The following is a 14,348-nucleotide window of genomic DNA, read 5'->3' as shown; positions in this document are numbered from 1 at the left end:
TTCCTCTCATCAAGGAAGAGCAACGACAATCTATCTTATTCTTGGAAAGAATCAATCTCTTTCCAAGGATCAAATCTCTTGGGTTGTCAAGTCTCGTCAGCAAACGATCTTCACCAAAGTATTTATACTCAGCATCAAGCCTTAGACACATATACCTTGATCGAACCAAAATTCCTCTTTTTGTTCTACTGCAAACAAACATTGTAGTTCTCTAAGATCTGTTGTGTAACAAGTCAGAGAAAAAAGGAGAGTATAACACTGGTGAGGCATTGTATCAAAAGAGACGAGTGTTATAGGAACTGAGCTATCACGTCATTTTCATTGTACTCGGAGAAACGCATTTACTAAAGATAACTCCCTTGCAACCCAAGGGGAGTGGACTAGGATTCACATTGAATCTGAATCAGTATAAAATTTTGGTGTCCTTAATTCCTGCACTTACTTTCTGTGTTTTACATTCTACTATTATAACTGTTAGGTTATTGCATCTAGTTGACTAATTGACAAACTAGTCAACTAATAGAAATTAATTTTAAAAATATACAATTCACCCCCTCCCCCTTGTACTTTCAGTGTTGGCCAGTGTGTTGTAAATCTACTATTGTTAAAAAGCCTTAGTGAGATTGTTATTATATGCTTGTTTAATCTGATGGAAACTTAGTTGATATATTAGTTGTTCTTTTTGTGTTGCAAATCTTTTATGTTTATATACTTTTTAGAATCTCTAATAGCCTGTTTGGTCAAGCTTCTCTAATCCTAAAAGCACTTTTTTCGAAAAAAAAAGTATTTTTTTTCAAAGTTGAAGTGTTTGGCCAAGCTTTCGGAAGAAAAAAAAGTGCTTTTTAGGAGAAGCAGAAGCAGATTTGGAGAAGCAGGAAAAAATAGCTTCTCTCCAAAAGTACTTTTTTGAAAAGCACTTTTGAGAAAAATACACTTAGAAGCAGTTTTTACAAGCTTGGGCAAATATTAATTGCTGCTCAGAAGTGCGTTTCAAATTAATTAACCAAACACAAATTTGCTTCTCACAAAATAAGCTGATTTTTGCAGCTTGGCCAAACAGGCTATAACTTCTTCTTTTTATGCTTTTGACAGCATTTCGATAAGTCTTTGTCTGATTGATCCAACATTTAGTACCATAAAATAAAATTGAATATCTAAATTAAAGGAACTTAACTAGTATCCCATTCGTTCTATTTTATGTGGTATTATTTCTATATTACTATGTTTGTCTTAATTTAAGTAATAGTGTATGACTAGGAAATTTAAAAAAAAGAAATACTTTTAAAACTTATGGTTTAAAATAATTTATACATTTATATAGGTAAAAGTCTCTTAAAATTTGGGTCATACCCCAACCCGCCCAACTCTTACCAAACTTTAATCAATATGCGTTGTCTTCTTATAGATTGTAAATATTAAATAATTTTTTTTGTTATGGTCATATATAACATATCCCCAAAAAAATATTTCTAAGATATTTTAGCAAAGTTAATCATGGATCAATTTGAGCTAAAAATCATCCCAATTTTAAATGGGTTGGGTCAAGATGGTCTAAGTTCAATAAAGTAAAAATGGCGTGTAGTAGCCACTAATTAAGGGTGTCTTTAATTTTTATCCACTAATTATAATGCTCAGCAAAAATAGCCACTACTAATATAAAAAAGATAATTTTACCCTTTCTTCCTCTCTTTCGCGTTTCATTTTCATCTGGAATACCCAAGGTGATTTCATGGTCGGCCTCCTCCATGCTTGGTCAACAGCATCAATCCCTCAATCCCTTATCTGTGCACATCAATCCCTCAATCCCTTCTCTCTCTCTCTCCAAAAGAAAATGTTGGAACCCCTCTTCATTTCACACACTGTTGCTGCTTCTCTCAAGCACAAACTTCAACTTCCAAAACTCAGACACTTTATAATAAACCCATGGATGAATTGCAGTTCAGTTCGACTCACAACTACTGCCACTGCCACTAAGTGTAGTGAAAAAGTGAATAGATGGTCCCTTTATGGCATGAATGCTCTTGTAACTGGTGGCACTCGAGGCATTGGGTACTTTTTCATTTGCTAGTTCATGATTTATGTTCTGTTTCAAGATATTTATAGTCTTCAGTTCATCTACCATTAAAAATAACTATTATGCATATTGTTTCCATCCTATAAGTCAAGAGAATGGGAAACAAATGACATACGTTATAAAGCAATCCTTGTAGAATTAAGAACAGGTGTACTATACGTGCAAGACCAAGATAAGGACTGCTTGTCCTTAACATTTAAACATGGAATTAATAGTTAAGGACTTCGAGTCCTTAACTTTTGAACAAGAAATTAAAACTTAAGGACTGTCGGTCCTTAACTTTTGAACCAAAAATTAAAACTTAAGGACTGCATGTCCTTAACTTTTGAACCAGAAATTAAAAGCTAAGGACTGCCTGTCCTTTAACATTTAAACATATTATTAAAGTTAAGGACTGTCAGTCCTTAACATTTAAATATGGAATTAAAAGTTAAGGACTGTCAGTCCTTAACTTCTGAACCAGAAATTAAAAGCTAAGGACTGCCTGTCCTTTAACATTTAAACATGTAATTAAAGTTAAGGACTGTCAGTCCTTAACATTTAAACATGGAATTAAAAGTTAAGGACTGTCAGTCCTTAACTTCTGAACCAGAAATTAAAAGCTAAGGACTGCCTGTCCTTTAACATTTAAACATGTAATTAAAGTTAAGGACTATCAGTCCTTAACATTTAAACATGGAATTAAAAGTTAAGGACTGTCAGTCCTTAACTTTTGAACAAGAAATTAAAAGCTAAGGACTGTCTGTCATTTAACATTTAAACATGGAATTAATAGTTAAGGACTATCAGTCCTTAACATTTAAACATGGAATTAAAAGTTAAGGACTGCCAGTCCTTAACTTTTGAACAAGAAATTAAAAGCTAAGGACTGTCTGTCATTTAACATTTAAACATGGAATTAATAGTTAAGGACTGTTAGTCCTTAACATTTAAACATGTATTTAAAAGTTAAGGACTGTTAGTCCTTAACATTTGAACCAGAAATTAAAACATACAATTTGAAACTCAAGCTACAGGATTTTGTATACAGAAGAACAGCAACAAAGTGAAGGACATTTTGTCCTTAAGTTTTTTTATTCAATTTGCAAAATGAGGCTAGTAGAATCAAAGTTAAGGACATAGTGTTCTTATTTTTTTGAATTCAATTTCTAAAATGAAGACACTATGTCCGGAATACAGAATTATCATAGGAGGCGATGTCTATAACTTCATCAATCCTCAGTTGATCGTCGCTGGGTAACTGCTGCTGCTGCTCGCTTCTTCTCTTTGTGTAACTGCTGCTTGTGTTGATAGCGTAGGTATAAGTTATACCAGAAGGGTATTTTCGTCTAGTCAGGTACAAATTTTTTAAGGAGTGGCTAAAGTCTAAATACATTGAAAACAGTGGCTTTAAAATAAAAGCCACTGCTCTTAGTGGCTATTTGTGCCGTTCGCCCTTCAATAAATTAATTGGTCAATAACCAGCCCAACCTTGGGCGAGTCATTTGGGCTTGGCCCAAATTTAACAACCCTAATTATAGGATTAGATAACAGTAATCTCAAGCTCTCTATATAATTTGTTTCACAATAGCAAAGTTCACACAACCACTAAATCTTGACTAATTAGCAATATTAAGCATGAAGATTACCAAAGTAATGATTATAGTCATTTTTTTTCTTGCTTTCTCTGTATGCTCTAGTTTAGGTGAATCTTCATTTGAAGATTCCCCTTCACTAAGAGTAAAAGGAATTGATGTTCTAACTCAAGATAAAATTAGCCGCTCTTTTCGCCCAATGATGCCTCAAAGGAAAGATTCAAAATGTGATGTATGGTGCTGGCCAGTGTGCTGTAAATCTCAATTTAATGTTTAAAAGCCTTAGTGAAATAGTTATGTATCTCAATTACATGCTTGTTTAATCTGATGGAAATCTAATTGATAAATTATTTGTTTTCTTTGTGTTACAAATCTTTATGTTTATTAGCCTTTTAGCATTTCTAACTTTTTTTTTTACACTTTTGACAATATTTCGATAGTCTTTGTCCGATTGATCCAACCTTTAGTACTATAAAATGAAATAAAAAATCTAAATTAAACGGAATTACCTATCAGATTAAATATAATAATTGGAAAAGCATATCTATCTTTGTTTGTAAGGTAGGGGTAAGATCTGCATACACACTACCCCATCAGATCTCACTTGTAAGATTATACTAAATTTGTTATTGTTGTCATAAATTAAGGGGACTTAACTAGTATTCCTTTCATCTTATTTTATGTGGTATTATTTGTATATTACTACCTTCGTCTTAATTTATGTAATAATATCTGACTAGGCACTAAGTGTTAAAAAAGAAATACTTCTGAAGTTTATAGTCTAAAATAAATTATGTGTATTTGTATCGCTATAAATTATCTTATCAAGGATAAAATAAAAAATTTAAAGTTAATTATTTTTTAAAAATATAACTTTTTCTGGAATAAACGGACAAAAAAGTACATACAAATTGGGATGGAACGAATTTATAAGAGTAGTTCAACAGAAAAGCGTAACAAATTTCTGTATTTAAAATATTTTAAGATTGTTATGAAATATAACTCAAAGTAGCAATATAGAACAAGGAAATAAAAGCAATTTAGTAAAATATGAACAAAAAATGGAGATAGAGAGAAGGAAAAGATTTTTTTCTTTAATTGTGTGTATTTTCTTATCTATTACAAGGCCTTTATATAGGCATGAAAAGTGAAGAAAATATGTCATGGAATATGTCATTGAACGTAGAAAATATGTCATTGAATATGTCATTAAGCATTTGACATGAAGATCATGGAGGAAGAGTAGACATCCACCATAATATGAATATCATAGCACTCCCCCTTGGATGTCCATAAATAATGTGCCTCGTTAAAACCTTATTAGGAAAAAACCCTATGGGAAAAAAATCCTACTGAAGGAAAAAGAGTACACATACGCCTTTTGGTTGCCTCGTTAAAAACCTTGCAAGGAAAACCCGGTGGGACAAAACCTTATAAGGAAAAAGAGTACACCGCGTATTAATTCCCCCTGATGAGAGCATCAGTTCACATCCTTCAGTGTTCGTATCCCAATCTTGTACACCAGTTTCTTGAAGGTTGACTTCACTAGAGATTTGGTGAACAAATCAACTATATTATCACTTTAGCGAATCTTTTGCACATTGATATCACCATTCTTTTGAAGATCATGTGTGAAAAATAACTTTGGTAAAATGTGCTTTGTCTTATCTCCTTTTATGAATCGTCCCTTCAATTGGGCTATGCTGCATTGTCTTCATACAAAATTATGGGTAGTTTGTCACACTTCAAACCACATTTATCTCGGATAAGATATATTATAGACCTCAACCAAATACATTCTCGACTTGCTTCATGAATAGAAACTATCTCAGCATGATTAGAAGAAGTAGCCACGATTGATTGCTTAGTCGATCGCCAAGATATGACAGTGCCTCCACATATAAACACATAGCACGTTTTTTGAGATCAAATCTTGTGTGTGTCAGATAAATACTCTACATCGGCATAACCAACAAGATCGGGATTGCAATCATTGCCATAAAATAAGCCCACATTGGTTGTCCCTTTTAGATAACACAATATGTGTTTGATTTTACTCCAATGTCTTCTTGTAGGAGCAGAGCTATATCTTGTTAAGACATTAACTGAAAATGTTATGGCATGCCTTTTCGTGTTAGTAAGATATATTAGTGCATCAATTGCACTAAGATATGGTACTTCAGGACCAACAAGTTCTTCATTATTTTTATGAGGTCGGAATGGATCTTTATTTATATCAAGTGATCTTACAACTATCGGGGTATTAAATGGATGTGTTTTATCCATATAAAATCGCTTTAAAATCTTTTCAGTGTATGCTGATTGATTGATAAAAATTTGATCTTTCATATACTCAATTTGTAGACTAAGACAAAATTTTATCTTTCCAAGATCTTTCATTTCAAATTCTTTCTTTAAACAGTTTACTGCTTTAGGAAGTTTCCTGGGAGTTGTAATGATATTTGAATCAACATACACAAAGATTATAACAAATTCAAATCCAGATCTTTTTATAAAGATACAAGGACAAATTGAATCATTCTTGTACCCTTCTTTCAATAGGTACTCACACAGGCGATTATACCACATGCGCCTTGATTGTTTCAATCCGTATAAGGATTTTTGAAGCTTTATTTAATAGATTTCTTGGAAACATTAATATGGTTCAGAACAATTTTAATCCTTCAATGATTTCCATTATACGCATATCAAGTTTTCATGTATTGCAAAACTTGAAATAATTATATCCACCATAAGAGAACATATCTCCATATAATCAATGTGAGGATATTTACTAATTTTCTTGTGTCACAAGTCGTCTTTATGTCTATCGACATGAACTTTTTGCACAAGAACACATTTATACCTCCATTAGCTTTATACTTTTAGGTGTTGGGACTATCCGCCCAACTTCACATTTTTTCAAGTGATTTCATTGCGTATTTTTCATTTGGCCAATCATTTATCTGTCCAAATTTCATGACAGATTTGAGCTCAAAATCCTCGTCAATAATATTGACCGCTACATTATGTTAACAATATCATCGACGATCATTTTATATCGGTTCAATTATTATACAATAAAGACATAACTTATTGAGATCTCTTTATCTCATTATTTTCAGGTACCTGAGCCTCTCACATGATGTCTTACGAAGTGTTATGTCGTGGTGCTCTTCTAGAGCACTTGCCTCCTTATTATGACCATTTTGACCCTCTCCTTCTTCAAGGAGTTTTATCTTTGGAACCGATTGGTTTGTTACGCTTCATGCGTGCCATAGACTCTGTATTTCATGGACTTTATTCTATTTGGAGCATTAACAGCTGAAATATGACATTTAACTTTGGGTCAGCAAATGCGTCTGGCAATAATTTATAAATTAATTATCACTTGAACTTCAAGTTCATATTTTCTTGTACGATGATCTATATGTATTCATAATAATTCATTTCACGTATCACTTTCTCAGATATCCATTTTCTCCCCCTAATGTTGGGATCACCAACACATTTCCCAACCTTCTTTGGGAACCCATCTTTGTGCATTGTGGTGCCATAATTAAATCATATAGCACATTCATATTTCTATATAGAAATTATTTGGTTCCTGACCCTGAACCGATTGTGATAGGGAGAAATTTTCATAACTTGGCTAGATGCGTATAAGTGCTGGTGTATATTAAATAATACATCTCATACCAAATTTCATTTTTGGGAGTTTTGTTCTCATAACCAATGATTTAGCTATAATTGGAGGCATACAATTTCCGCTAAACCAACTTGGATTTAAACCAGTATTATCAAGATAAATCATTATAATTTATATTCTGGAATTGTGCTCTAATAATTTGAGCAAGTAATCTTGCAAAAACCAAACTACAAGTTGATAACAAATGCACATGTGACCATAAAATAGATACATCTATTAAAATCATATAATAGTAAACGGTCCACATGGCAGGTGACTGAGCCCATATATATATATATATATATCACCTTTTATTCCTTCCAGAAATCAATGGATTCAATCCTAACCTTTAACTGGTATATCATGAGAATAAGCAGCACAAGAGAATTTTTGAAGAATCTTCTATTCTTCAATATATGTCAATGTAATTCTTAATTAATTTTTCGCATCATAATTGAACCAAGATGGTCAACCGATCATGCCAATTAATATTTGTTTTAGTAAACTTCTAGTTTACTTGTGGCATATGATTCCAGCATCATGCTTATATTTATGTAGTACAAATTGAAAGAAGATCGGGTAATCTTTCATATTTACCTGGTATGATTATAGAAATATGAAGATATTCAAACTTCCTTTCATTTATAGTCTCAATATGCCAATCACTTTGACTTATATATTTGAAACTCAAAAAGTTTCTTTTGAGACTTTATAATATCAATGTCATGAATAAGTTTATTCATCCGGGTAGTAACAAATTAGTTTTTCCGGAGTTCTTAACAACTTTTGTACTACAAGATCTTTTATCATACCATTCATATGGTAAATGTCTCCTTCACAGATAAAATTATATCATAATAAATTGTCATGGTCAAAATCATCATAAGCAAAATTATTTCTTGCTTTAACTTTGCCTTTAATAATTTTTATAAGGCATGACAAAATAATATTTGGCGTATCACATGTACGCGACCAATGACATATTCATGTAACCACACAATAATATTTATTTTCTTTATTTTACTCAAACCTCCCTTAGAGATGAGTTGTGTGGTACTCATATAATCATGAATTGCATGTCTTTATTCATTGCATTTATCACATATTGTCACATTCAACTTTAGGAATAGGTTTGCATTCTCAATGTTTATCACAAGTCACATTCTCTTCAAGGAATGGATCATAATCAGCGACGTACTTTATTATTTTCATACCAATTTGATGGTAAGCATTGCCTTCACATTTTGAAGGACTATTTTGAGAACCCTTATTATTCTTCTTTTATAATCATAGTGATGATTATTATTATTTTGATATTTGGAACGCCCATGTTCATTGTTCAACCACTTGTCTTCATTGAAACTTATTATGCATTGCTATCACATTCACTTCAAGAATGGAGCAAATCAAGTGGGACAATTTTCATGCCTTTTCATGAAAAATATATTATTTTACTTTAGTCATCATTATATCATCAATATGGTACATTGGGACTCAAACTCAATGTCTTACCAATATAAAGGCATGTTAGGCCATAATAAATTGGGACTCAAACCCAACTCTTATCATTATGGAGCATCAGGACTTGATCCCGATGTCTTACCTTCAATCAATGACATAATAGGCTAAACAATATTGAGATTCATTCTCAAGCCTTAATTTCAATCACATGCCAAAAAAGTTATACACAACTAATTTGCAACTTAGCAAATCAAATTTGTTTTCTTAAATAAGTGTACAAATCTCAAATCATCGTAAAGCTTTATTAATTATTTGTAGCATCTATATGAAATACAATCGTTTGTAGTCAGAATATTTCTTCTAAATTCTATTAGAGTTTAAAAGGATCATAAAATCATTGTCATAATATTTATTGAGTCTCTCTCAAAAATATTGTTGTTTTCGGGGTATACCCTACCTATTGGATTTGATTTAACGCCATGACTTTCCTTCACTCAATTCAACCAAGCAATTAGTGAATAAATTTATCAAAAGTATAACCTAACACATATATAGTACTAATACATAAATTCAGCATTTATATTACCTGAAAAGTGACATTATAGGTAACAACTTACCAGTTGTAGCTTGTGCATCATTCATATAAAATACTTAAAAATGGTAAGTCAGTAGCAAGCATCAAGTAGGTCATGGATACTCAAAAATACCTCTTCTAGTAGTCATACTAATCATTGTTTGCTTTCAAATGATACGAGCATAAATTATGAAGTATACTTTCTCAATAGCTGGTTTGTTTTCCAAATATCAAGAAGTAATTAATCAACCTAGATAAAGATGTGAAGTATTTCTTGTTTTCTTCAAGATGATTTATGCTTTTAATCAGTATGACCAATTTTATTTTATTTTTTATTCCTTTTTTTTTTGGTACTATATGCAAGTGTAAAAATCCAAAAGGAAAAAAATATTCATCCAAGTAAAAGAAAATGTTTAAAGCGGCAGGACAGATTGAAGATAGTTAACACATAAATATGCATAAGACAATTTATATAAAATATTTTTGGTTACCATGGCATGCATCATATCAACAATTAACTGCTACTATGATTTTCACATATAGAACTTCAAAAATTTTATTTCAATCATGTGATATAAAAGATGTAATATTAATATGTGCTTATGCAATACAGGTGTAGTACGAAGTTGTGTGCATATGAGATTTTAAAGGAATGACAAGTATAATCATACCTTCTTACATTTCATTACTTACCATATGTAGTTTCTCTTTACATTTAACCATGTGATGATATGTATGGCTTCTAATTGTAATCTTTCCGGATGTAGAAAAAATTTTGTAGATATATATATACAATTGGTTAGAGACTCGTGCTGATAACGTGTTATGAAATATAACTCAAAGTAGCAATATGGAACAAGAAAATAAAAGCAATTTAGTAAAACATGAACAAAAAATGAAGATAGAGAGAAGGAAGAGATTTTTTTTTTTAATTGTGTGTATTTTCCTATCTATTACAAGGCCTATATAGGCATGAAAAATGAAAAAAAAATATGTCATGAAATATGTATTGAACATATAAAATATGTTATTAAATATATCATTAAACATTTGACATGAAAATCACGGTGGAAAAATAGACATCCAACCATAATATGATATTTATGGTAACAAAGATTCAAAACTTCTTTATTTTTAAACTTCCTGTGTAGTCAAATTAAGGGCGAGTACTCGAGTAGAGTACCATTTTTTAGGTTTAACATGTGCGATTTCCAAACCGTTCACACTTACAAATCACAGCTTTGTCCAAAATTTCAGCTTTCACCGAATACATCGTCAAAAACCATGACAACCCCACCACGCCCTAAGAGAAACCCCACCTCCGCCGCGAACCACCGCAAAAACTCCCCTAAATCACCGGAAAAAACAATCTCAAAAACCCCAGAAACCCACAGCGTCTTCACCGAAAATGACGAAATTCAACTCCTCAAAACCCTCTCAGGATCCCCAAATACCTCTGAATTCACTTCTAACGGCAATTTCACAGAGAAACAGATCGCAAAAAAGCTGAAAAAACTCAAAGAAAAGTACCACAAGCTCGCTAGGTCCAAATCTCTTATAAAGACCCCACACGATCAAAAGATTTACGAAATAGCACGCCAGATTTGGGGCAGAAACGTTGCTAAAGGAAAAGAAAAAGAACCAGTGGTAGAATTGCATAGAAGTTGTGAAGAAGAAGTGAATTTGGAGGAGTTTCCTTTTTTGGTAAGTGAAATGATGAGTGTTTTTGGGAGAAGTGGGTATTGTAAAGAAGGGTTAAGGAGATTGGGAAAGGAGAAATTGAAGAAGATGAATGAGAAGTGGATGGAGTTGAGATTGAAAGAAGCTGAGATTATGGTGAATAAGGCTAAGTTGTATCATGAGCAGTTGAAATCGGTTGTTGAAGGTTCTAAGGGGACTGACAATGAGGCAAATTGAGGAAAATGGAAGGGTTTTATTTTCAACTCTGGAAAATGGCAGTCCTTTTTTAGTAAAAGAAGGATTTGAAATTTTTTGGTGTAGAATTGATGTTATTGGTAAATTTGCAGAAATGTTGTTGTAACAAACTGTGCTTTTCGATGATCTCTGTTGTAACTTAATTATTCTAATGGATAACTTTCTTTTCTGTTATTCTTTTTTTAGGGTGGAATTGTTTCAATTGATTTATAGTTTATTTGGCCAAATTGAAAAAAATTTTATTTCGAGAAGTGTTTTTTTTTAAAGTGTTTTTTTTTAAAGTGTTTTTTTTAATAGTAATACTTTGGATGAAAAGTAATTTATATTTGGCTAATTAATTTGAAAAGTATCTGTAAGCACCAATTTGTGTTTGACCAAGTTTTTAAAAAGTGTTTCTAATAGCCCGTTTGGTCAAACTGTAAAAATCAGCTTATTTTGATAAGTGCTTTTTTTCAAAAGTGTTTTTCTCAAAAGTACTTTTGGTAAGAATCAGTTTGTGTTTGGCTAATTAGTTTGAAAAACACTTCTGAGCAGTAATTAGTGTTTGACCAAGCTTTAAAAAAGTGCTTCTCAAAAAAGTGCTTTGGGAGAGAAACTACTTTTTTCTGCTTCTCCAAAACTGATTCTGCTTCTCGTCAAAAGCACTTTTTTTCCTTCCAAAAGCTTGGCCAAACACCTCATTTTTTGGCCAAGCAGGCTATAAATGTATTAGAAGTGCTTTTAAAAAGTGCTTCTCAAAAAAATACTTCTAGGAAAAAGTTACTTTTTTCTCAAAAGCACATTTTGTTTTCTTTTAAAAGTTTGGCCAAATAATTCAACTTTAAAAATAAAACATTTTTCTTGAAAAAAAAATGCTTTTCAGCCTGGAGAAGCTTGGCCAAACGGACTATTACAATCCATGTTCAGAGTGAAACTATCAGCCAACATTAATAGCCCGTTTGGCAACTTATTTTGAGAAGTGGTTTTCTCAAAAGTACTTTTAGTGAAAAACAGTTTGTGTTTGGCTAATTAATTTGAAAAACACTTCTGAGCAGCCATTAGTATTTGGTAGGGGTGTCAATGGTTCGGTTCGGCCGGTTATTTTATAAAATTTGTACCATACCAATTTTTCGGTTATTCTATTATGTATAACCAAAATTAGACTTTTCGAAACCGTCCCAATCATGTCGGTTTCTCTTCGGTATCGGTACGGTTCGGTTAATTTTCGGTATTTTTTTTAATATCATGTAAAATTCACCAGTAGAAGTAGAATTGCAATAACGTGCGTTCTTTTATAGGATTTAGCAAAACTCTCTAGACATTTTTACTGTTTAAAGGGTGATGAATTTAAAAAAAAAATATGGCTAGAGTATACATACATCAACTATTCTACAACAGCGTAAAAGAAATCAAACAAAGGCTAATATTAATCACACGAGTTGAAAGATATACCAAGCTGGGACTCAAGAATAAAGTCTATAGAAGATTAAATATTCAAAAAGATAAATCTAAATTAGATGAAAGGAAACATATTTAATACATTGTAGTTTGCTACTCATAATTGCTTGAATACTTTGTGTCAAATAAAGATACTTGAAATAACTTAGTTTAAGTAGAAGTAGCATAATAGATTTTAGGAATTAGTATTTTGAGTTTAATTACTTTTTGGCTTGTAATAGTTTTCATAATTCTAAGGCTCAAAGAAAATTTAATGCATTATTATTTTTAAACTTACTAAATAAATATATTTTCTACATATAAATTTATTCGGTACGGTTCGATTTTTTTTCGGTTTATTTTTATAAAATATAAAACCTACCCTAATTATCGGTGCGGTTATAAATTTATATAAAAGCTTACGGTTTCTTAAAAAGAAACCTAAAAATCGATTCGGTGCGGTACGGTTCGGTCGGTTTTCGAATATCCATTGACACCCCTAGTATTTGGTCAAGTTTTAAAAAACTGCATTTAAGCGTATTTTTCTCAAAAGTACTTTCGGAGAGAATCTACTTTTTTCTGCTTCTCCAAAACTGTTTTTGCAAATCATTTCAAACACCTTAATTTTAAAAATTTAGCCGAGTTAAAGTCACTTGCTACATCTCGCTATCGTAAGCGAGTTAAGGTCAATTACTATAGCTGAGTTAAAGTCAATTAAATAAATTTTCACCGACTGTCGCTCCACTTAAGTGCGAATTCAGAATTGTAATGACGACATTAATTTGATAATTAAACTTCAAAGCACAGTTTCAAAACAGGGGGAGAAAAAGAACTTCAAAACAGAGATAATCAGTAGAAAGCTGACGGATTAACTCAGTCGGATTCTAGTCCAGGGGACAGTTCTCAAAGCAGCTCACGTTATGAATTCATTTTATCAATCAAACAGAGAATTAGTATAATCTATGGGTGTCAGCTCTTATCAGAGATCAATCCGTGTCTAATCTTAATTCAATTCGACCAATATTACCTATACAGGTTTCTAAAGATTGGGGAAGAAACGTGAAGGTAGTTTAAAGTTCTAAAAGAACAAAACAAGTGCAAATTCTAAAATGATACTCCCTCCGTTTCAATTTATACAAACACATTTGACTGGACACGAAATTTAAGAAAAAGAAAAAAAGATTAATGTATATTTAAAAAATAAGATACATATATTTTGTGTGACTATAAATTATTATATGAAGATAAATCGTTTCTAAATATGAAAGGGATCATTCATTTTTGTACGAACTAAAAACAAAATATGTTCACATAAATTGAAACAAAGGGAGAGGGAGTACCATTTTTAACAAGCAAAAACAGATAAGGATCACACGTTTCTTCTACAATCTTTGATCAAACCAAACTGAAGATTCAAATATATTTATCCTCGTTTGTTGTGCATAAGATTAAGAATTCTGCCCAGGGAAAAAGCTGAAGCCCATCTAACTAGAGGAGCCTCTTCACAATTAGGCCAATTGTGGCAAAAATTCTTGGCCCAGGAAATTAGATAGATCACCAATGAAAGGGCACCTCAGCACATGCACTTCTATGTTTCTTACAGCAGACGAGACTAATTTAAACTGT

The 14,348-nt window shown here is 31.8% G+C and overlaps 1 protein-coding gene across 1 annotated transcript; it reads left to right on the top strand.

Annotated features, from left to right (window-relative positions):
* Positions 1–10,655: 10,655 nt before the first annotated feature.
* LOC104210679 (probable transcription factor At1g61730) lies at positions 10,656–11,288 on the top strand. Its single transcript, XM_009759625.2, has one exon. It carries the CDS (start codon positions 10,656–10,658, stop codon positions 11,286–11,288), a length of 633 nt encoding a protein of 210 aa, XP_009757927.2.
* Positions 11,289–14,348: the final 3,060 nt, after the last annotated feature.

Source organism: Nicotiana sylvestris, chromosome 11, assembly GCF_000393655.2.
Source record: "Nicotiana sylvestris chromosome 11, ASM39365v2, whole genome shotgun sequence".
Lineage (NCBI taxonomy): Eukaryota > Viridiplantae > Streptophyta > Magnoliopsida > Solanales > Solanaceae > Nicotiana > Nicotiana sylvestris.
The sequence above is the reverse complement of the archived record's forward strand: the minus strand, read 5'-3'. Positions and strand labels throughout refer to the sequence as shown.